Genomic DNA, 21,530 nt, shown 5'->3' with positions numbered 1-21,530 from the left:
AAGCTAAAACTCCTTGTACTCTACAGTAAAGTCATTCTGATGTGAGGTATTAAAATCTTAAATCTTTAGAGGTGAGATAGTGAAATTTTAAAACATAACAGAAATGGTGAAGAGCAAACTGCAGATTAATCTTTAATTGCTTTAAGGACAGCAACTTTACTGTAGAATTTTTTTTTAAGCTTAGTTCAGGTAGTAGAGCTCTTATGGGGAGAAGGACAGGTTGGTCTTTAACACTTTCAGCCTTTAACACTTCCAGGTCTATTATGGCATTTTTTTGGAAGCAAATTATTTGTACCACTGCTTCACGAGAGGATCCCATTGGAAAATGAGCCCCTGGTTCTCCATCAGGTTCAGTTGCCAGAAGACATCTTCTTGAGCAGTACACTCACACTCTGTCACATCACCTCTGTCACACAGTGAGCAGCCAGTGTAATGAATAATAAAAATATTTTATTGTTGCTTCATAACATAAAATTAATAAATCCAGGATTCCAAAGTTCAGGGCATAAAAAACCCGAATGAGAGGGATGTGTCATAACAAAGTCATATTTTAAAACAAGGAGACACAAGAATCTTTTCTAAACACTTCCTTGAGATCCATCGCTTCCATAGCTCCATCTCACCGCAACGTTTGCGTAGCCTGATCTTTGAGCAGTGCTAGGACAGCTGGAAAGAATGGTACATTCATCACCATCCACATGGTAGGCAGGAGTGAAACATTTGTTCATACAGGTGAAAGCGTACAGAGCCAAAAAATCCCTCTACAGCAGGACATGGATTACATACGTTCTCTTCTTTCTGGCTCTCATGTCAGTGACTGGCGTTCCTGAGACAGGGGTTTTTAAGGCCAGGCAGAGGTGGAAGGCCTCCTCCTGGCCCAGAGAACGTACTGCACCACAGGCAGCATGAGAGAGCAGTACACAGTCAGCCCCTTGTGCCACTGAATACAGCAGCACCTCCAGTCAGTTCTTTTCAAGGACACAGATGCTCGCAATGGCTGCAAGGAACTGTGTTAAACTGAGGTGGGATCTCTCATCAAGGAGCTGCACGATGGGACAACCACACTACTAGGATTTTCTAAGAAAAATAATTACCTATAATATCCATTGGGTATTGGATCAGAGTCCCAAACAGGTGCTGAGCCTCCAGACAGCTGGATTAATTTTAAGTATACGGAATCATAGACTGGCTTGGGTTGGAAAGGACCTTAAGATCATCCAGTTCCAACCCCCTGCCATTGGCAGGGATGCTTCAGACTAGACCATGTCATCTAAGGCTCTTTCCAGTCTAGCCCTGAACACTGCCAGAGATGGAGCATTTACCACTTCTCTGGGCAGCCTGTTCCAGTGCCTCATCACCCTCACAGTAAAGAACTTCTTCCTTGTATCTAACCTGAACATCCCTTCTGTAAGTTTAAACTCACCACCCCTTGTCCTATCCCTATAGTCCCTGATGAAGAGACCCTCTCCAGCACCCTTGTAGTACACCCCTTTGGATACTGAAAGGCTGCTATGAGGTCTCCACACAGCTTCTCCAGCCTGAACAGCCCCAATTTCTCAGCCTGCTGCTTCTTCAGTCACAAGTTCAATAATTCTGTCCTTCCATATGAAAGCCAACAGTGAGTAACTGAAAACAAAGCTATCCATCCTGGTCTTGTGAGCTGTTCAGTCTTTTCTGTACCCCAATAATACACTTAAGCCAATTAACCGAAAGGGATGTTTGAGTAAGACCTTCCTTCTCCACAGAAGAGAGATCTTCTTCAAATGTCTCCTTCGGTTCCCTCCAGGAAAGCAGGCATTTAACTACTAATAGATTCAGGTGACCCTGCTGGCAGTGACCCTGCTGGCAGTCCACCTTAGCACAGTCTCACTAGATAAGGATGTAGCCTGCATCCTCCGCTATGCTCTCTGAAGTCACTGGCCTGGCTTCGCATTTGCTGGGCTTTGAAGTGCCTGCCTGAAGACAAACTCTTTCAGCTGATGCAGTTTATTGTCTTTTAAAGCATCCCGTATGGCACTGAAGAAACTGAAGTAGTGCTGGAAATTGTGCATCATGAGCAGAACACCAGCCAACAGCTCATTGGTCACGAGGAGGTGATGGACATAGGCGCGAGTATGCCTTTGACAACAGTAACACGTGCATCCTTCCAGCACAGGACCAAAATCATCTTGGTATCTAAGGAAAGAAGACCCGTTTAAGCAATAGAGTATCCAGCTACTATATGGCCTTTTGCAGGGACCTGAGCCTGAAAGTCTTGAGGGCCTGAATCCAGCTGCTGTAAGATGTGTTGACATTCAAGACCAGGTCTACTGGCAGGTAGGACTTAAGTATCATGCCAGAACTTACTACAGAACCAAAAATGCCACACAGCTAAGTCAGAGGATGACTTTTGACTATACCACAGCTAACAGCAGAGAGAGCCCTTATCTAATGTCTTCCCTGACAGCAAAGCTGCAGTGCAAGACACACCTCACTACCTATCAGTCTATGAAAGAAAAAACTATCAAAACTGTATTCCCTCCCCTCTATTGTGAGATGCACCATTCTCAAAGTGGAGAGAGGACTGAGCAAAGTAACACAGTTGTCTACGGAGCCTAATGGTAGCTGTGTAAAAGAGAAGGAAGAACACATGGTAACAATGTCCTAAGTTTTTGTAAGTATCCAGAAACTGCATAATTGCTCTCCAGCTGCCCAGAGTCAGAAAGGCTCTCCATGGTTTATATAAAATCTAGCATCTCAAGATGACCCAATGTTAGATTTGGAAGTCCAGAACAATCCCCAGACAACCTTTGTTAGCCTACTGTCATTCCATTCAGCTGGAACATAGTTATGACCACAGTATGTCTGCGGGATAAATGGTAAGAAAATCCCCACCTTTAGGTCAAGCAAAAGTCAGGCCACACACTGATGCCTGATCACAAGCTATAATGCTTATCCAACACTCTCCACTCATGTGTCCAGAAGTACTGCCCTCAGCAGCTTCATGTTTTATAAAGTCTCCCACCCAGCTACTGACCACATGCCATCAAACACAGAGGACAAAAGCATCATATTTAGTGATACAGCTGTATGTACCCTCCTCACAAACTCACGTACCTTTTGTCCTTTAGACATATTTCAAATGGTGTCATTTCTGGGTCAGCTTTGGAGATTTCACCTTGGTCTTCTTCAGCACCATTCTTCTCCAGGTCCTGGGCACCATTTTGCATGAAAACTGTTATAAATCAAGACAACAGCCTTTTATGGACAGGAAGGGCAGAGGAAGGGTAACAACCTTAAAGTAGGTGTTTCTGCTACTCGCTTAACGGATGAAAACTCCCACCCCAAGTTTCCACCTCCTTCCTATGGTAAGCAACTGATTTTCCTTAATTAGCATAGGTTAGTTAACACAAATACAATTTAGATGATTAAAACATAGAGAGGCAAGTGAAAACTTATCTACTAAACCTAATGAAGAGTTAGATCTGAAACAACAGTGTAACCTTTTGCTGCTTTACTAAGCTGCATTCTTAATAAAATGTCAAAGATACTTCCAGTCTGAACTGCATGCTGGATAGACTGCAATCACCTGAACAAAGTCATTTTATTGAGATTATGTTAGACAGGCAATTCATCTGCATTCGCCCATTCTACACTCCATGCTGTCATCAGGCTCAAAAAAATGCCCTTTTTCTTTTCTTGAAAACAGTGGCAATCAAAAGAGGCTGGTAGCACTAATGCAGAAAATTTAGATTCCACATCTGCCTTACAGCAGTCTGTTTTAAAAATAAAAACTCACCATATAATTTTGTAGGTTTGCATTTTTAGGTTTGTTCTTAAGCAGGAGACGTTATCTGGACACATCAATATTAGGGTTTTGCACAATCCATGTCCACTGAGTGTTAAACAGACACAGAACAGATTCTGTCCTTACCCAGAATCTTCTAATTTAAGAATAAGGTGAGACAAGGTAAAGAATAACAAACAAAAAGAAGGGTTAAAAAACCAGCAGCAAGCACAAAGAATCAAGATGTTCCATTCTATTCAGGTTTTGAATTATCCAGGCATGAAAAGCTGCTATATGCTACCCAGGAGGAAAAATGTAAAATGTTTTTTCTGTATTAAAAAACACTTCATAAGCAAAACCAAAACAGCTGCTTGAAAAACATTTTATAGATGCTTTAATGGGTGATACACATGCTCCCATCTTACAGAGCAACCAGGTAATGAGTTATGAACAGCTCCTTTTTGTTTTGATAGGAACTATCAAATACAAGGCCAGAGAGGAAAGCTGCCCAAAGAACTGGAATCCCTAACTTCTGTTGGGGACTTAAATGACTTTAAAAATACATCATCTAAACAGATACATACTCAGTTAATTCTAGAGATCAAGTATCTTGGATCTCCACTTAACAGGTCCAGCCTTCACTGCTAACAGTAACAGAACATTTGCCAATGGTGTAGAACAGAAACTTCTCTATTCAGTAAATGTTTAAGAAATAATTTTGGTTAATCATTCAGATCCTAAGTGGAAGCCTCAAGTTCCTGTCAAAATATCCCACCTTCAAAAGCAATACTTGACAGTGGAATCCCAGTTTGTCCAGTTGTTACTTCACTTATTTCAGGAACAAAATCCTCTAGTATAGATTCCACCAAAGCATGAATTATGCTTCTCACAATACTGGCTGATACAGTAAAAACTGTAATGACCATGAAGGAGCTTACCTGTTGCTTCAGGATCTGGATGGCAGTCATAACTGAAAACCAAGGCACAGCCTCGCTCTGTCACTTGGAAGGGAAAGAAGCTCTCAAAAATGTCCACGCCCCTTTCAATGCACTCAAGCACCTCATCTGGTTTGCCTACACCATGGATGAGTCTGTAAGACACACACAAGAAGACAAATCTAGAATATTATGTCTAGAAAGCAAACAAGTACCTGAAGGAAAAGACACATGTGCAGCACATGTAGCTTATCCTTGCAACTGCTAACCAGAAGGCAAGTGTATACAACAGTCATCACTGTGTGCTTCCAGTTCTCCACTTCCAATTTATCCAGTACATAACAGGCTTTTCTTTATCTGCCGTTTGGAAGACATCAGTAATCCTTCATTTACTGCAGAAAAACCTCACTGTGTCCATGATGTTTGAAGTACATATACAAAAACACCCAGATTCAAAATTCCCCTAGCATGTATGTCATAGAACAGGTATTTTCCTCAGTCATGTTTGTGCGGCAGGGAACTACCAGTTTCCAGATACATGGACCCCTTTGCTTGGTAACTGTTTAGGAGAACCTCTAAAAAGTTCTGACAAGAGCAGCAGGGACAGCAGGAGATGGCTGGTCAAAGATACAAGTCCTCCAGGTGACAGACATCATATAGCACTTGGAGAACTGCCTGGAAGAGAATGCACTAATGACAAACGTCACTGGAAAGAGAAAAGTTCCTTGCTTTCTTCCTCCCTCCTCTTTACACTCTACCTGCTCAAATGATTTGTCCAAAAACCTGGGCTGTAACATCTCCTAGGACATGGCATTAAGAGCCAGGAAGAGCCCAGCTGGATTGCCATCACTGGTAACAGAGATCCTGCTGTTAGCCAAATTTAGCTGGCAGCTTCCCCGAGGGTCGGTGAAACAGAAGAGAACAGAGCAGGCCCTGCACTCCTGCAGGTGCATGGCTGGGCTGACAACAGTAGAAGCTAATGCAGGGCAACGATCTAAACAGATAATGAGGAAAATACACAGGATAAAATGAAGTCACAAGATGTCATTTTTAATCACTCTTCTAACTACTCCAATTATATTTGTGAGCACAGAATAAGCACAGGAGAAGTTTACAGCATGGGTGTCTTGTGTTTCAGGCTCTAGCAGCACAGAAAAAAAATTATACTTAATAGTTAACACAGTAGCTCTGCATATATGATCCAAACCCTTGCTAAAACTTATCTTTGCCGAGGTAATGACAAACATTTGCTCTTGCAAGGGTACTGAAAAGTGAAATAAATTTTAATAAGAAACTGCAGCATCTTTAGGTACATGACAGGACTCAGAGTACATTTGTAAGATCATTTCACCATCACACAAAAATCAGTCACTTCTTGGGTGAAGCATAGGAAGCATTTATCTTCTAGAGAATTTCATTTTGGGGTAGAACACAGCTGTGAAACAACTTCTCCAGCCAGAATGGCAAGGGTGATTCAGGAGAGCAGGACTGTCTGAAATTCACTTGAAATACTTACAAGACCCCTTAGGGGTAACCAGCTTTCTTCCTACAAAGAGGTCAGAAACACTTGTCTTAACCAGGCAAGCAAACTATTTGATAGATGAAGCAGATGCACTGGTAGCCACTGAGGTTACCTGAGCAGATTGGACTCTTAATGCTCCCAGGGGATCTTTTAAGTAGCAAAACCAGACAGCATGGCAACAACACAGCGAGCCTTGTAATTATCAGGAAACTTCAAACCCCAGGTACCACTAAGCATGAACAAGCTGCAATACCAGGCACATGCTTTTGCATTTAATTGCATTTTGAACACTGTTAGGTCAAAGCAGTGCAGAAGGCAGCAGAAAGACAATGGGGCCTGAGTCACTCTCTTCAGGAAATGATGAAAAAAAGACAGCCATGCTACTTCTGTTGCAGCTGCTCCTGTAAGAGCAACCCATGCAAAAGACAGCAAGCTCAACCCAATGCTAAGGAACATCCCCTCCTCCCCCCCTTCTGAATCACGAGAAAATACTAGTGCATATTTTCCGAAAGTCTTTAATTACTGTTAAGTCGTTTTTAAGAGTCAAGAAAGCTGCCCCTCCTGTCCAGTCTCTGGCATCAATCTTATGGACAGAACTTGCACCTTAGAATACACAATGATCCCTACACTATGCCAGTCCAAGCAGAGAATACAATTGGTTTGGGCCAGGTTGTACCACCTCTGGTAACTCACAGGCTCAGTTTCTTAGGTAATAAGTTAGAGCTGGCTGCCGTAAGACCGTGTGAGCACTCACTGGTTCTATAAGCAGCCCTCCCTTCTCTCCTCTAGTTCACATCAGAGAGAACTGGAAACATGAGTTTTTCTGAGAAGAGGTCCCTGTAAAATACATTGGTAATAAAGTTCTTGTTTGAACTGAACTGCAAGTAAACCATAGCCTCAGAAGCCAAATGCAAGCAGTCCAGACATATAATACCTGCAATTCCTCCTAAAATGTAAAATCACTTGAGCTAAAAATCTTGATTGTTCTGTAAATATGGGGAATACTAAAACCCAAAACCCACAGTGCAGGCACAGCTTGGTGCCAGTTGCAGCTAAAAACTGAAACAGGGGTTGAAGACTGCAGCCTGACACTGGTAGAACTTATGCAGCCTCGCACATACAGAAAGCGGTACAATACAGTGATACTGCACAGCAGCCTGTATATGCTCCTCATAATAGGACAGATGGACTTCTTGGGATGTTTCCCATACAGCTTACCTTGGTTTATCCTCTGGCAACTCTGCTGTGACAGAAGCTATCAGTTTCAACTTGGTCTCCTTGGCCATGGCACATCCCTGGAAGCCATCTAGCAGAAAGCCACCCACAGGTCGCTTGGCAGTCTCCCTAGCTGATCTGAGCCTCTCTTCCAAGATATCTCCACCTTCAATTGCCCCGAACATTACACTTCTTTGTAGTTCCTGGCCCAGGAGAAAGCTACAAGTGTTAGAGCGTCCTCTGCCAAAGACACGCAAGACATCTCACAGCCCAGACTCCACATGCCAACTACTTAAGGCCCACATTCCCAGGAACTTAGCAGAAGCACAGCGTTTCACCTTATGTATGACTATTCCCCACATAACACTGTGAAGTCCAAGTGTAAGGTAGAAAAAGGATTCAGAGACAAGATTACGCTCCTTACCATGACACTGTCAGTTTCGATTCCCTGAGAATTTTGGTGCCATCCCACCTCTCTATAGAAGGCAATAACCACAGATGATCTTTGTACATGGCTTTCTATAGACAGCCTCTCAGCATTACATGTGTCAGTGCAGAAAACAAAGCAGGTGCCACTATCCTGGCTGTCAGACACTAGATCTCACAATTAACTGCCTTTCAGGGGATACTAATATCGGCTCCTGTGACCCATTTTCCTTTGTAGTACAGACTTAGTATGTTCCCTCTCACCAAAAGGGAGGGAAATTTCAAAACTGCTGGAGGAAATGAAGAATGGCACTGGCAAATTTTAGCAAGTTCTCCCTCACTTGGAACTGAGAGAAATTCGGAGCAAAAAGATGGGTTTCCTCAATCTGAATGAGAAACCTTTGCCCACACATCTAACATGAAGGGAAGTAAAACAAATGCACTACAGTCCAAAAGCAGGAAAAAGTTAAATAACTCTCCTCAACTAGTAGATATTCATCCCTGGCAGTGCCCAAGGCCAGGCAGGACAGAGCCTTGGGTGACATGGTCTAGTGTGAGGTGTCCCTGTCTATGGCAGAGGGGCTGGAACTGGATAAACTTAAGGTCCTTTCCAACCCCAACCATTCTATTTTCTATGGGTATCCTGGTGCAGGAGGCAAGTTATTAAAGGAAGGAAGGAAACTTCACAGTGCTACTGGTTATACCTCACGCAGGACTCTCACCTGGGCACTCTCCGATACATCTGTGTGACACGATTTCCTACTAAATCACATCCTGGGACTATTCAAAGATGCAGCACAGACCAAAAAGCAGCCCCATATTTCGGGGACCTTACCGGTGATTTTTCCAGCATCTGAAGGCATGCATCCAGGAAGGAAAGCGACCTATCCACAGACTTCTTGGCCCTTTTTCTACCAGCTTCTTCAGCAATGGTGTCTCCATCAGAGATGCACTGGAACCAATCTGGCTGGATAGCCCGCTGCATATCCATGAACTTGGAAGCTGTGATTTCCATGCGCCCTGAGCTTCCCCACAGGGACACTGTCTGTCAAGGACAAACAGGGATGAATGTTAGATACAAAAGTTAACAGATTGTAAGAGTCAAAGCAGAGAAGGAACTGGTCTGGTGAAACACCAGATATTGGAATGATACTTCATAGACAAGCTCTCCAGGACCATGGCTCAGGTAATCAGCTGCATTTGGCACAATGAGTGAAAGGAGATAAATTACTTAACTGGGATGCCTGGGATACGCTTTGATGAAACCATAACACTCAACACAGTAATTCTCCACATATTTGAAAGTCTCTGGGATAGAGCATATGGCCTATCATCACCCAAATTAGTGGCAGAATTGGAAAAATAAAAAGAAGAAAAGATTTAATTCCCATCAAACTTATGTTGTAATCTCTCAAAATCAGAAAAGGATACAATAGGAATTACAGTTCACTAGTTTTCTGTACATAATGCAAAACCAATAAACTATTTCCTCTTTTGAGCAGTGAATTCATACCACCTGTGCGAATACACATGTATGTATCAAGCACACAGACACAGAGAAGAATACAAAAAGTTAGGCAATTTAACCTTAGAACCCAACGTTATTTGGATTCTGGTCCCAAATCCAGCCACTTAAGAAGAGATTGAAATACCAAGCAAAACAGAAACACACAACTTTTAGAGACAGTGCAAGAAATGGCAGGTACTCATTAGGATTTCACAGTCTTCTCGGTCTCCTCACGCATCTTCCCTTCTGCATGCACACATGGGCCTCCATCACATATTGTTACTCCATGCTACACTCAAACGATTTTAAAGCAAGACAAGAGCACCTTCGCAGAGAGGTTATGTTACTTCAACACCTCTGGGCTAGCATCATTCAATTCACTAACCATGCAGAGCCACAGAATGTTACTGCAGCCACTGTAACTATGCATGTTTTATCCCACTCTACAGAACCTGGAATTAACTTTTGAATGCAGCTTGGACGCTGGAGAGGGACTGCATCAGGGGCTGTAGCACTAATACAAGGGGTGATGGGTTTAAACAGGGAAAGTTCAATTAAGATGTAAGGAAGAAGTTCTCTACTGTGAGGGTGGTGAGGCACTGGAACAGGTTGTCCAGAGAAGCAGTAAATGCTCCATCCTTGGCAGCGTTCAAGGCCAGGATGGACAGCACCTTTGTCAACATGGTCTAGTGTGAGGCACCCCTGCCCATGGCAGGCGGTTGGAACTAGATGATCTTAAAGTCCTTACTAACCCTATAGAACCATTCTATGATGCTATGGTTCTATGATTGCTTTTGTTGTATTACTGCTAGACTTGTGACACTGCTGCTCCCAAATTTTAAAGGAGAATTGAAGTAGATTAAGCATTGTGCTTGAGCCCTTTAGAAGTTGGCTCTTTTCATCTCCGTTTAGCTCATTTTTAAATGAGGAACATTTTTCAGCTATCATAAATAGCTTATAGCTTGAAGTGTTATAGGGACTTTTTTTGGGACTTGAGAGTTTAGAAGCATTCTCCTAGCCTATGCCAGACAAATTCAGCAATGCATTTCTCATGCATACTAACAACAAGTTGAATTTGATAAACTGATGCAAAAAAAAATATGCACAGAGCAATTCCCTTTTGGTCTTCACAAAAAAAAAAAAACACAAATGGGTTGCACTACATATCTGCTGTACAACCATCTATCCAGCTACCCATCCATCCATCCATCCATCTCTCCTGATTACTTCTGGCCTCATCAGCCAATTTCACAGAACCTGAGTAACAAAGAAACAGGCAGAAGTCTCCAAGGTAGGGGGAGATCCCAAATTACAACCTGCAGACTAACTGGAATGCAGCAGCTCTACACTGTTCTGTAGCAGCATGTTGGCCAGTTAGTACCTGCTGCCTCTTATGCGAGAGCATCGAGGAACAGCTGGTGAAGGCAGACAGAGGAAAGCCAGAACTGTTTGAGCCAAAGGGCACAGAATGTAATCAAGTCTACTTACCTTCATTCTGCTCTCCAGAGGAAAACAGCTGCTTTCATAAATAAAACAGCCATGTGGCTTACAGAACTGAGCATTACCCTCTGAGTATTTAAATCCAGCCTGTGTCAGGCTTTCTGGCACAGAAACCAAAGCCTTCTATCCCACTGCTTTCAAAAAGCTCTCAGAAGTATTTGTCAGTGTAAATCTAGCTGCTGAATGCCTTGCAGCAGGGTGACAAAAATCTTTATCGGCTTCAAAACATGAAACCGATCAAACCTGCATCCTCCAGGTTTAGATTGCTGACATCACCTCACCACTGCACAACACTGAGACAAGCTTCAGATGACTCCTTTCCTACAGCAAGACAGATCTCAGCCTGGTTCCCAACAGAAAGAGTATACACTGACAGCTGGATGACAGTCCTTACCCCCTGTCATTCAGTGACCCAGTGTGATGGCACCCAAACTGGCCTTGGCACTGTGCAGGTGCCAGGAGTGGCTCCTCCAAGCCAAAGTTGTGTCAGGCAGCAAGCAGCATGTGGATTGCACAGAGAACATGAGTGCCTGTGGCATGGAATGGGCAAACATCCACAGCACTATGCACTCCTGAACTGCTGAGCTACCTTCCTGCAAAAATACTAAAATCTGCCCCTCTGTGGGCCTGTAGCAGATTGTAAATACACACATGGAAGTTCAGGTTTATTGCTTATCAGTGGCACTATTATAAGCTTGTACAACATATAAGCTAAAATACATGGATTTTTTTTTCACCACCATATTAACCACAAGAGTATGGGAGTCCAGAGCTCTCCTTTCTATCCAAGTTGCCACTTAACTGTTCAAGGAACATCCCGTCAAGTAAGAAAACGTCCAGCTTTATTTAGCTGGAGGTATGAACATGTAACGATGTTCCTCTTTGTGCAAGTATTTATACAAAGCATAAAAAAATCTTGCGGCTAAGTCGACCCACCCAGCCAAGGGGAGGACTGACAGCTCTCTTTTGGGAGCTTTAAGTGGACCTTTCAATTCTTTACAGTTACTATACCTTGTTGGTGTTGTAGCCAGATGGACAGGGAGTGACGGGATCATGAAGGGAGCAGTACAGCACCTTCTCTGGCATACCTGGAAACAAAGAACAGAGTAGAGTTTCATGAACCAAAACAAAGCTAATGGTCTGTAAATTTGCAAAAGGGGAACAGGGTATTCTCACACACATAAATACATTCATTCTGACAAAGAAAATAAGTGTTAATTTGATCTCTCAGCACCAAAGAAGGCAGGCTTTTTCCCCAGCTTTATTAGCTGCAGGGAGGAGAGTGCAGCATCAGAATACACCATCAAATAACACCCTTTGACTCTGCAACCTCAACAGCTCCTTTGAGAGTTTTTTGTATTTCTTCTTGATTAATACTCCTGCTATTAAAATTTGACAGACCAAACAACTGACTTGCTTGACCACTCAACTGATATATCGGAGACATCTGACATAATCTAAAGTGAGCAACAATCTCAAGCCTAGAACTTTTAATGAACAACAGCATATAGCAAGACAGCAGATCAGCTACACAAGTAAGTTTATAATCCCTGCCACTTTGGACGCTTCAAATGCCAGAAAGCTAGATAGCCTGTTCCAATGACATAGTTTTCACTTCACAGATAGTCACGAAAATTGGTGAAGCCTCCAAGAAGTTTCAGAGAAAGAGGTTTTTAATTTTTCTTGAAGCAGTAAGTTGTCCCAAAGCTCTCAAAGTTTACTGCAAGTTGGGAGCAAGCAAACTTCCTTTAGAATCCAAGCCATAACTTCGCTCACATAATGCAATGCATGTCCAAAAGTTTGATGTGCTTTAAAAGAAAAAAAAAAGCTTGGTGTCTGTATATAGGACAAAAATTATGGAGTGGTTTGGGCTGAAAAGGACCTTAGGATCATCCAGTTCCAATCCCCTGCCACGGAAAGGGATGCCTCACACTAGATCGTGTCACTCAAGGCTCTGTCCAACCCGGCCGTGAACACTGCCAGGGATGGAGCATTCACCACTTTTCTGGGCAACCTATGCCAGGGCCTCACCATCCTCACAGTAAAGGACTTCTTCCTTATATCTAATCTGAACTTCCCATTTATGTTTAAACCCACCACCCCTTGTCCTATCGTTTTAAAAAATTGTAATAATTCACATTATTTTACACATTCAGAATGTATGTGCAATGGACACATACAAAACAGTCATAAGAACACCTCAGCATTGGCAACTCAAAGTTTTTTCTTGCGAAGTCTGCCACATTCTATACAAAGAACTGATTATAAATTACAGAAATTAAAGACATGACATCACTTTGACAGGGTTTACTCTATACCCAGTGCAGCCTGAGACGCGCAGACAGCCAAAGCATCCCAGAGAAGTTTCTTGACTTGGTTGATCATCCTCCAGTTCCCTGAGCTACCTTCCCAGACATAAATACAGGCTATGATACAGATATTCACAACAAGATGCTAACCCGCATTCACTGTCCATTCAGGCTCCTTTGCCACAGCAGCCTGATAACAGTGATCTTTGTTGCATAGTATGTGCAGTTACAACAACCACAGGAAAAACCCAGGACAGTCACAAAGGTAAGAACTGCTGCTTTACTTATTCTTGTCAACGAGGTGTTAAGATAAAGATTTCATTCAGGAACTGCTCCAGGAATGGAGTACAGGGAATGAAGAGCACAAAGGCTTGGGGCTTGGTGCAGTAGCTGAGGGTGATGGCAGTGTTGGCTGTCTTATATTTGACAAACTAAAGTCAAGTTTATTCCTAAAACTGACTCTTTAATGTGAAAAAAATGGAAGGAGAATACAGGGAGCAAGTACAGTGCAACTGCTAAAGGGACAGGAACAAAGAAAGGGGGAAATGAGCTTCTCCACCTGCTGCTTTAGTTCCTCAGAGCTCATGGGGTCCTGCCCCTAACATCTTTTCAAAAGAGGAATAGCTCAGCGGCAGAAGCATCCACCAGCTGAAATTGATTTGCTGTGGAGCACTTTGCCTGTTTTTTCTTCATACTGGATGAAGATTTCCTCTTTAGATGAAAACAACTATTTCATGTGAATCAGAAAAAGCCAACTTGAGCAGACAGATGTTCTCAGGAAATGTATCTGGACAGCTCCATGAGGGAAGCCATTCTCATGAGAATTTCCAATCTCCTCAAAAGAGGTCAGAAATTGTACATGGCAAGATTCACTTGCAGCTGTGACTTGGGGCTACAGTCAAACCTCTTTCAGTTCTAGTCTCAACTTCTGGGCTAAGCCCACCCTACTCAGTGCTGAAGCTCCCAAGGAGAAAACTGGGTACAGAAAAAAAAAAAGATAAATAAAGGGAAACTCCCTGTTTTTGTAGCCTGTTTGAAGGATTTGTGGCCATACTAGTGACAACGTACTATTTCAAGTCTTCCTCAGTGCCACATTCACTGAGAAAATGCCAAAACATGGAAAGCCTATACCTACATCTTTCTGCCTACTGTGCTGCCTAAAAATTCACCAGCAAGATCCACCTGCATTATCTCTCCAGACATACAAGCAAATACACACATTTTACCTATAAATTTTGCAGCTCCTTCTTTGTATTCTTCCAGGACCTCATGAATTTCTGCCCTGCATCCAGACAGAGAAACACATTAACTAAGCAAACAAGATCAGTCATTTCATCACTAAGGCTCCTGCTTCCCATAGTTACACATTGTCTGAACTTGCATTGGTTTAGACACTGATAGCTGCCATCCAGCTATCAAGCCACAAAGCAGAGACAGACAGAACTAAACCCAGAGCTCAAGAATCACATCTTACAAACCAGGGCACTCATAATTCTGTGGCAAAAAGGCAGAGCTTTTACTCACACTGACCAGTGATCACTGCCTTGCTGGAGAGCACGAAATCACGCTGGGATTTTCTGGGTAGCATTACTAACCTCACTCCATCATCTTTGCAGGCAATTGTAGAACAAGGTCCCTGATGAGCCTCCTCCAGACTAACACACACCCCACCATCCCCCCTTCCCTCCCTCCCCAGCTCCCTCAGCCCTCTACATCCTTAAATCACTGCACCCCCCTCCGACGGGGAAGCAGCAAAGGGCCAGCAGACTCCGGCATTTCGCCTTGCACCCGGGGAAGCGAGAAGCCCGCCCGCCCGCCCCGCAGACAGACAGACAGGGCCGCCATACTCACAGCGTGGGCAGGGTGAGCTGCGCCACGGCGGGGACGCCGCCGACCGTCTGCAGCGTGTCGTGGGTGAGGTGTGGCGCCGACCCGGTCCGCGTGTAGAGCAGGCACCCCGGCAGCGGCAGCACGGCGGCCCCGCTCCTGCCCAGCCCCACCAGCGTCCCCAGCCGCCCGCCGGCCGCCCCGCACAGCTTCACCTGCATCGCGGGGCCCGCAGCGCCGTTACCGCCGTGCGCGGCGGGAGGTGGTGTGAACGTGCTGTGAGCCCCGCCGCTTGCCGTAGCGACCGCATCATCGACGTGCGCCGGCGGACACACAGCGCCTTTCCGCGCACTGGCGGAGGCCTTGCTATGGCGGAGCCGCTGCCGGCGCCGTGCGTCCGGGTAGTCGCCGAGAGGAGCGGGCGGCTCATGGCGGTGCCCGCCGCGGTTTAAAACACCTCCAACGGTTTAAACGGCGGCGGCGGGGAGAGGGCGTTGGGTCCGGCCGAGGGCTGTCACACCCGGGGCGGCCCCGCGGGGAACCGGGTTGTTCTAACAGCAGGGTCAGCAAAGGGCTTCCCCGGCCCTTTGGGAGTGCCGTGGCAATAGCTGATTGGCTTGGCGGCGGTGGGACGGCCACGCTGTGCTTGCGTGAATGGCACTTGAGCTTGTCATGATGAGGGCTGTGAGAAAGGTGAGCTGAAATACCGCTTGCCACAAGCGGCCTAAAGTGAACCGTTCTTGATCCAGCATTGCAGTTCTGGTCTGGACAGGCTCTTGCAAAACTTGAGACCGTAAGAAACAGTTCATAGTAAGATGTATTTAACGGAAAAAGGCGAAAAAGGAATCAATTGCTGGAGTCCAAGGTAGACCTTAATTAGCATACCTAAGAGAAGGATAAACTTTCTGTCTCCTGGAGATGTCCGGTCAAGACAAGGATCAATACTGCCCTTGAAGACACGGTGTGTGGTCAAATAAAATTAGTGGGCTATAGGAAACTGGGTGAAATTACCTCATGTATTTTTAATAATAGTCCAGCTGTGAAAATGGAGTTGCTCTGTGTAACTTCCACATCTAGGAATAACTGTGTGGTTTTACTTCAATTCCTATGCAAAATTTTCCTCACTAATTACCTAACTGAATATTCCTTTTCTAATGCCTGTAGCCACAACTACTTACTGAAATTTGAAAATAAGAAAAAAAAAAAGAGAGAAATTATCTCTCCCCAGTGCTGGAAGTACGTCTGCAGAGTAAAAACCTGACAGGAGGCAGCATTTTAATAACTGAGTTGACCATTCTTTTAAGACTTCAAAGTGAACCTTACAGAATAAAGACATGTCTTGAGCATCCACTTCAATACAGGAAGTCTTTCACTTGCAATCACCAAGGGTTTAACTAATAGCAGAGAATACATCTATCTGCTTACAGTGCACTGTCTGAATGCATTATACAGCACAGTGGCTTAAAAGGAGCTGGTTTTGCAATGGGTGGAAAAGTTGCTCTACTTGTGTTTCTTATTTTTGTTTGCACTTCTCTGCGGTGGTTTTCCTGTTTATAGCTACAGATCCCTCAGGATTGTTCCTAGCTCAGCTGAAGGCCTTTTATCTGGAATACCTTATTAGAATACTTAATGGTATAGTCTTCTATGTGCAAAGAAAGCTATCAGCAAGAGAAATGTCAGAACTCTTATAGTCCAGTTATGAGGACATCACATTGTAACTCTTCTCCTTTCCCTGCACTCAAAAGCAGCACCCACCCGCTCCCCCATTGCCTCTTACAAAAACGCCGTCTGCCCTTCCTCCGCTCCCTCTGTGCCTCACTCAGAAGCGCTCTGTCGTTTACTCACAAGCGCTGCTTCGCTGGATGCTGCTGGCAAAGAGGAGCTGGGGGCGAGGTGATGCTGCGAAGCGGGGCTCTGGTTGGAGGGGTGCAGCTCCAGCGAGCGCTGCAGCACGCGTTGTTGCGTTGCTTGTACAGCAGGGGGAGTTTCAGCTCCGCTGGCTAGAGAGCTGACCTGCGGTCATACAGAAGCGCCAGGGTTGGAAGGGAGCTCTGGAGAGTGTCTCATCCAAGCTCCTGTTCAGGCAGGGCTACACGGAGCAGCTTGCACAGGAACGCATCCAGGCGGGTTTGGGAGCCCCACAGGTTAGGGGGAGAACAAATGTCAGCAGCTCACCACCTCAGAGAACGGTGGCCACCCAAAGCTAGGACTCCCCGCAGCCTGGTGTTTGACACCAATGGTCTGCAAAAGCCCTCTTTGGGAGACACCCAGTAGTATCTTCTTCTGAGGGGTGGTCTCCAGGCTAACCCTGACCATGCTTACCTACTCCACCCAAGGCTGGGCTGGCTGCTGTGAGGGTGAGCCTTCTGCCTGAGTGAAGGGAAGAAAATAAACCAGAAACCAGCTCTGGCTTGTAGGGGGATTCCCTTGACAACATCTGCTCAAAAGCCCATTCACAAAAGTAAAACAAACTTTACATTCATTTTCCCACATGACTGGCCGCTTGACGCTGCAGAGTGGTTTTGAGGGAGAAAGTGAAAATACCACAGCGGGGAAAACATAAATAGTAGCCCTTGAAAAAATTACTACTCTGGCAATACTCCAGCGACAGCCATGATCCAGCTTTCCTCCCACACCAGAGAGGTGCTGCAAGTAGATACTTCAGCCTCCTCTGCCTGCATCCCGCTCATAGTGCGTGGTCCTGGATAATTCCAGCTGCCAGTTCTAGCTTACAGCCTTAAAGCATGCACAGTTGCAGGAGCTCAGCTGCCTGTCCTGGGGAACACCAGCACAGCACTAGTGAAGGGCGGGGCGGTTCTCACCCCAGGTTTATCCCTTGTCTGAGACTCTCAGACTTCAGGTTGAAGCTTGTGGCTGGGAGGATGCCACCTCCCACCTTGCACATGTCCTCTTTCCTGTAAGTTATGAGATCTTTGGGGTTAGCAGAGAGAAATCTGAGGTAGGGACTGACACTTTCACTTAGATTATTTTAGAGTGTAAGGAACCACAGATCACCCATATGCATGCAAAGCAGGGTTAAGTTCTTCCTACAAAGCTTCTCCATATTGTAGAGGATGATGAGAGCTTCACAGGGCAGAAAAACTGAGTAGAATGAGAGAGAAACTTGAGCCTCGTGGCTGGTGCTCTCACCTAGCTGCCTCTGGTTTTGGGGACTACAAGGATACGTAGCAAGGATACATTCTTCCCTCTTGTGCATATTTCTAGTCATACAAGGTAACGGGTCTCTAAAGTACTCATGAAATGATGGGTTTTCCTCCTTTCCTGATTGAGTGCAACTTGCCCATGTTTTCCCTTCCTCATTTGCCAAGTCAATCTTTAATGTTTTCTTCCTACTGTCTCTTCTGAAAGGAGTTTGAATTGCTTTTTGTTGAGGTGAGAACTAAACCATGTTCCTCCATCAGTCCTGGGAATAATACACTGGAGCCTCCATGCTTCTACTCCATGGCATCTACACTATGGGCAAAGGGCAGAAAATACCAGAATTTATGCATAAAATGGCTTTTGTTTCCTTTCATTATCCTTGAGTCATTCTCAAGTGAATCACACTGTAAGGAACTATTAAAAGAAATCTGATGGAACGTCTTTGCAACATTGCCATTACCATCACTTCCATAGGGGGCAAATGAGTGACACCAACGTTAAATTTCTGATCTAATATAACTCTAGTTACTGAGTAAGTGAGTTCACAAACGACAAAAAAGAAAACCCTCATACCAAAAGAGCTTTTACTGGCAAGAACATTTTCAGCACAGAAGAAGCGAGTGGCTTTCGCTGTTTGAATAAGGGACCCCCACACTGTGCTGATACAAAATTTCTTGGAATTACTAAACCTGAGATTACAGAATTAAAAAAAAACAACCCCCAAGCAGAAAAACACAAAAGTGCTCCGGAAACAGAATTTTCAATGTCATGAAAATGATGGGGGTTTGTTGTTTTGTTTTGGGGCATTCTTTTAGCATACCAGGATGTTGTTTAACAACTCTACAAATACACAGAACAGCGTAAAACTAAATCAGATCAGCGTATCTTGGCCATGGGTTTGTTCTTCTCTTAAGGCTGTGATACCTGGTGCCTGCTTCATATTAAATGGCATTTCAAAATGTCCACAGAACTTGGAAAAGAGTACCAGCTACATCCTGCTACACAGAGTAATGCTTATCGCCAGAATTTTAAACAAAAAAATGGACAGAAGTGTTTGCTGGTTTCCTTTAGGTGCTCCAATTTGTTTTACCTTAAGAAATTAGTCATCTACACAATTACCCTGTTGCCCTGGAGGCTTGTATGAACATATCACTGTCTACTGGTATTTCACAAGTTTATTTCCTTCTTTCTTGACTGAGGGATTATCCAGATTACTGGAATTTGTGGGTGTAATGAAGAAGGAGCGGGCCCATTGTAGTCTACGGGCTTTTATTTACAGTCTGTTAAACATCTTGTGTCTAGTGCTGGGACTGTGTGGGCTGGAAGCCAGGATTTGGCTATTTGCACTACAGCTTTCATTCTTAAGAGAGCTGACTGGGCTGGCAAACTCAACTGCATGTTTGAAGAGGCACTAAGAACCTACTTGTCTGACAAGAAGCCAGCTTGACCATGGAGCCAAGTATTTCAGGATCAGAATGTATCTGTATATGTGTCTCTGGGACAATAGAGATGGGACAGGGATCCAGAAGCACCCCAGGCCAGGCAGCTCATGCTGCCTAACTTGCCTGTGAGAACTGGACAAATTTCTCTCAGGTGTGACTTGGAAATAAAAAAGATCTTCTGCCTAAAACAGCCCCAGAGCCTTTGGCTGGAGAAAACTGGGGCAAGGAAATGACTGCTATTGCAAATAATTGCAAAGGAAGATAATGTTTGATGCTTTTGGAAAGATCTTTGGTCATCTTTCTGATCAGACTGAACCAATTTCTTCATTTTGTTGTTCAAATAAAGCAGCTGTAAAATAGTGCCTGGACAGGTAATGCTCCTTCACACACAGAATCACCTAGGTTGGAAAACACCTTTAAGATGATTAAGTCTAACCGTTCCACAGCACTGCCAAAGCCACCACTAAACCATATCACTGAAGGCCTCATCTACACGATTTTTGAACACTTCCAGGGATGGTGATTCCACCACTGCCCTGGGCAGCCTGTTCCAATGCCTGACATTCTTGCCATTTAACACAGTGAAGGGCAAAACTACCTAGTTCTTCTGCAGGAAGGACCGACATGTGCCAGTGTGACTTAGGAAACAGGCATGCCCTTACCTGCAAGTCTTAACACAGCCAGGGAGGTGGTACCACCACCTCATGAATGTCATCTTACTGACTCCTGGTTGTATATTTGGTTCTTATGTTTCTCCACCTGTTTGCACCAAAGTAGTAAAGTATTTTATTCTGAGATCTGTCTGAAGCATTTGCATGCTTATGATACTGGTGCATTACTAAGATCATGCTTTTATTTCCTGTTGTATCTGAAAATGCACTCTCCAAAGGAAAAGTAAAGAGTGTCCCTGCCCTAAGAAATGTACAGTCTGAGTGTACTGTGGTGATATGGCCACCAGTACCATTTTAGCCTGACTTTCCCCTCAGTTTGCAGAAGTAATCCATTGCTTTGTGATCTTTTAGCAGTTACTGATAAAGTCAGAAATACAGGAAAGAGACAACAATGCAGTAGGAAAGGACACAAATGCAAGACTGGTATGAATCTTCCCAGCACGGACTTACTGTGAAGTCTTGGACAAATCAGTGTCTCTAGTCAGAATTTAGCAGACAGATCTAGGTGGCAAGGAGAAAGCCCTGTAACTGTCACTTCCTGGGACTGGTTTCACCAGCTGATCTCTGAAATGAGAAGTCTGCCTATTGGCTGGACTGAGAGTGCTGCCCAAAGATGCAGAACATGGACTTTGAGATGTGTTTAATTTATACAGCTTAGAGTGAAGTACATCTTTTCCTATAAACATCCCAGAATGTGAAGTGTAACTGCACACCTGGTCCCCTCACCAATGCATCAGTCATATCTACAGGAAAAAGGCAAGTGTTTCTCCTTTGAAGACAAGTTGCTTTCTTGGTTTTCCTCTTCACCAGCCAAAAGCATCCTGCAGATGAGCAACACTGCCTTTATGCCAGGTGGTGGTTTTCCCCACTCCTTTCCGTAGGGATTGTGGGAAGGTGTTGGGGCCTGGTGTACCTGAGGTACAGCTGCTTGTCAGGGAGGTATTCAGCTGTTGGGCTCTCCTGGGATCAGTCCTCTGCTGCTTCTTCAGATGGCTTTGATGGCTTTGAGCTCTCACAGCTTTTTGGTTTCACTTTTCACGTTTAAAGCAACTGAGGATTCTCCGCTGAGAGTTCCTGGATGGGCTGAGGCCCAGCAGCACACGTATCAGTATCTTTACATGAAACCTTTTCATTTCAGGTTAGCAGGTTTGCATTGGTTGGTTAGGCAGGGTGAGAGGGGCTGGGCATGTGCCCTGTGGGAGCTGGTTTCTGGTGTGTCTGAGAGCGCTGCCAGAGAGGCAGTACACA

General features: G+C 44.5%; 1 protein-coding gene across 2 annotated transcripts; it reads right to left on the bottom strand.

Annotated features, from left to right (window-relative positions):
- Positions 1–1,839: 1,839 nt before the first annotated feature.
- Positions 1,840–15,298, bottom strand: QTRT2 (queuine tRNA-ribosyltransferase accessory subunit 2). Of its 2 annotated transcripts, XM_057404347.1 has the most exons (8): positions 15,032–15,298; positions 14,407–14,462; positions 11,883–11,959; positions 8,700–8,909; positions 7,442–7,641; positions 4,705–4,856; positions 3,097–3,214; positions 1,840–2,175 (listed from the first exon to the last, which is right to left on the bottom strand). In XM_057404347.1, exons 1-8 carry the CDS (start codon positions 15,226–15,228, stop codon positions 1,914–1,916), a joined length of 1,272 nt encoding a protein of 423 aa, XP_057260330.1. In that variant the 5' UTR covers positions 15,229–15,298; the 3' UTR covers positions 1,840–1,913. The 2 variants fall into 2 exon arrangements, with proteins under 2 accessions (XP_057260330.1, XP_057260329.1); XM_057404346.1 differs by lacking the exons at positions 11,883–11,959; positions 14,407–14,462; positions 15,032–15,298 and adding an exon at positions 10,860–10,884.
- Between the last annotated feature and the right edge of the window lie 6,232 nt (positions 15,299–21,530).

Source organism: Pezoporus wallicus, unplaced genomic scaffold (assembly GCF_028554395.1).
Source record: "Pezoporus wallicus isolate ANWC-B61680 ecotype Strahan unplaced genomic scaffold, APGP_CSIRO_Pwel_v1 contig_5922, whole genome shotgun sequence".
NCBI lineage: Eukaryota > Metazoa > Chordata > Aves > Psittaciformes > Psittacidae > Pezoporus > Pezoporus wallicus.
The sequence above is the reverse complement of the archived record's forward strand: the minus strand, read 5'-3'. Positions and strand labels throughout refer to the sequence as shown.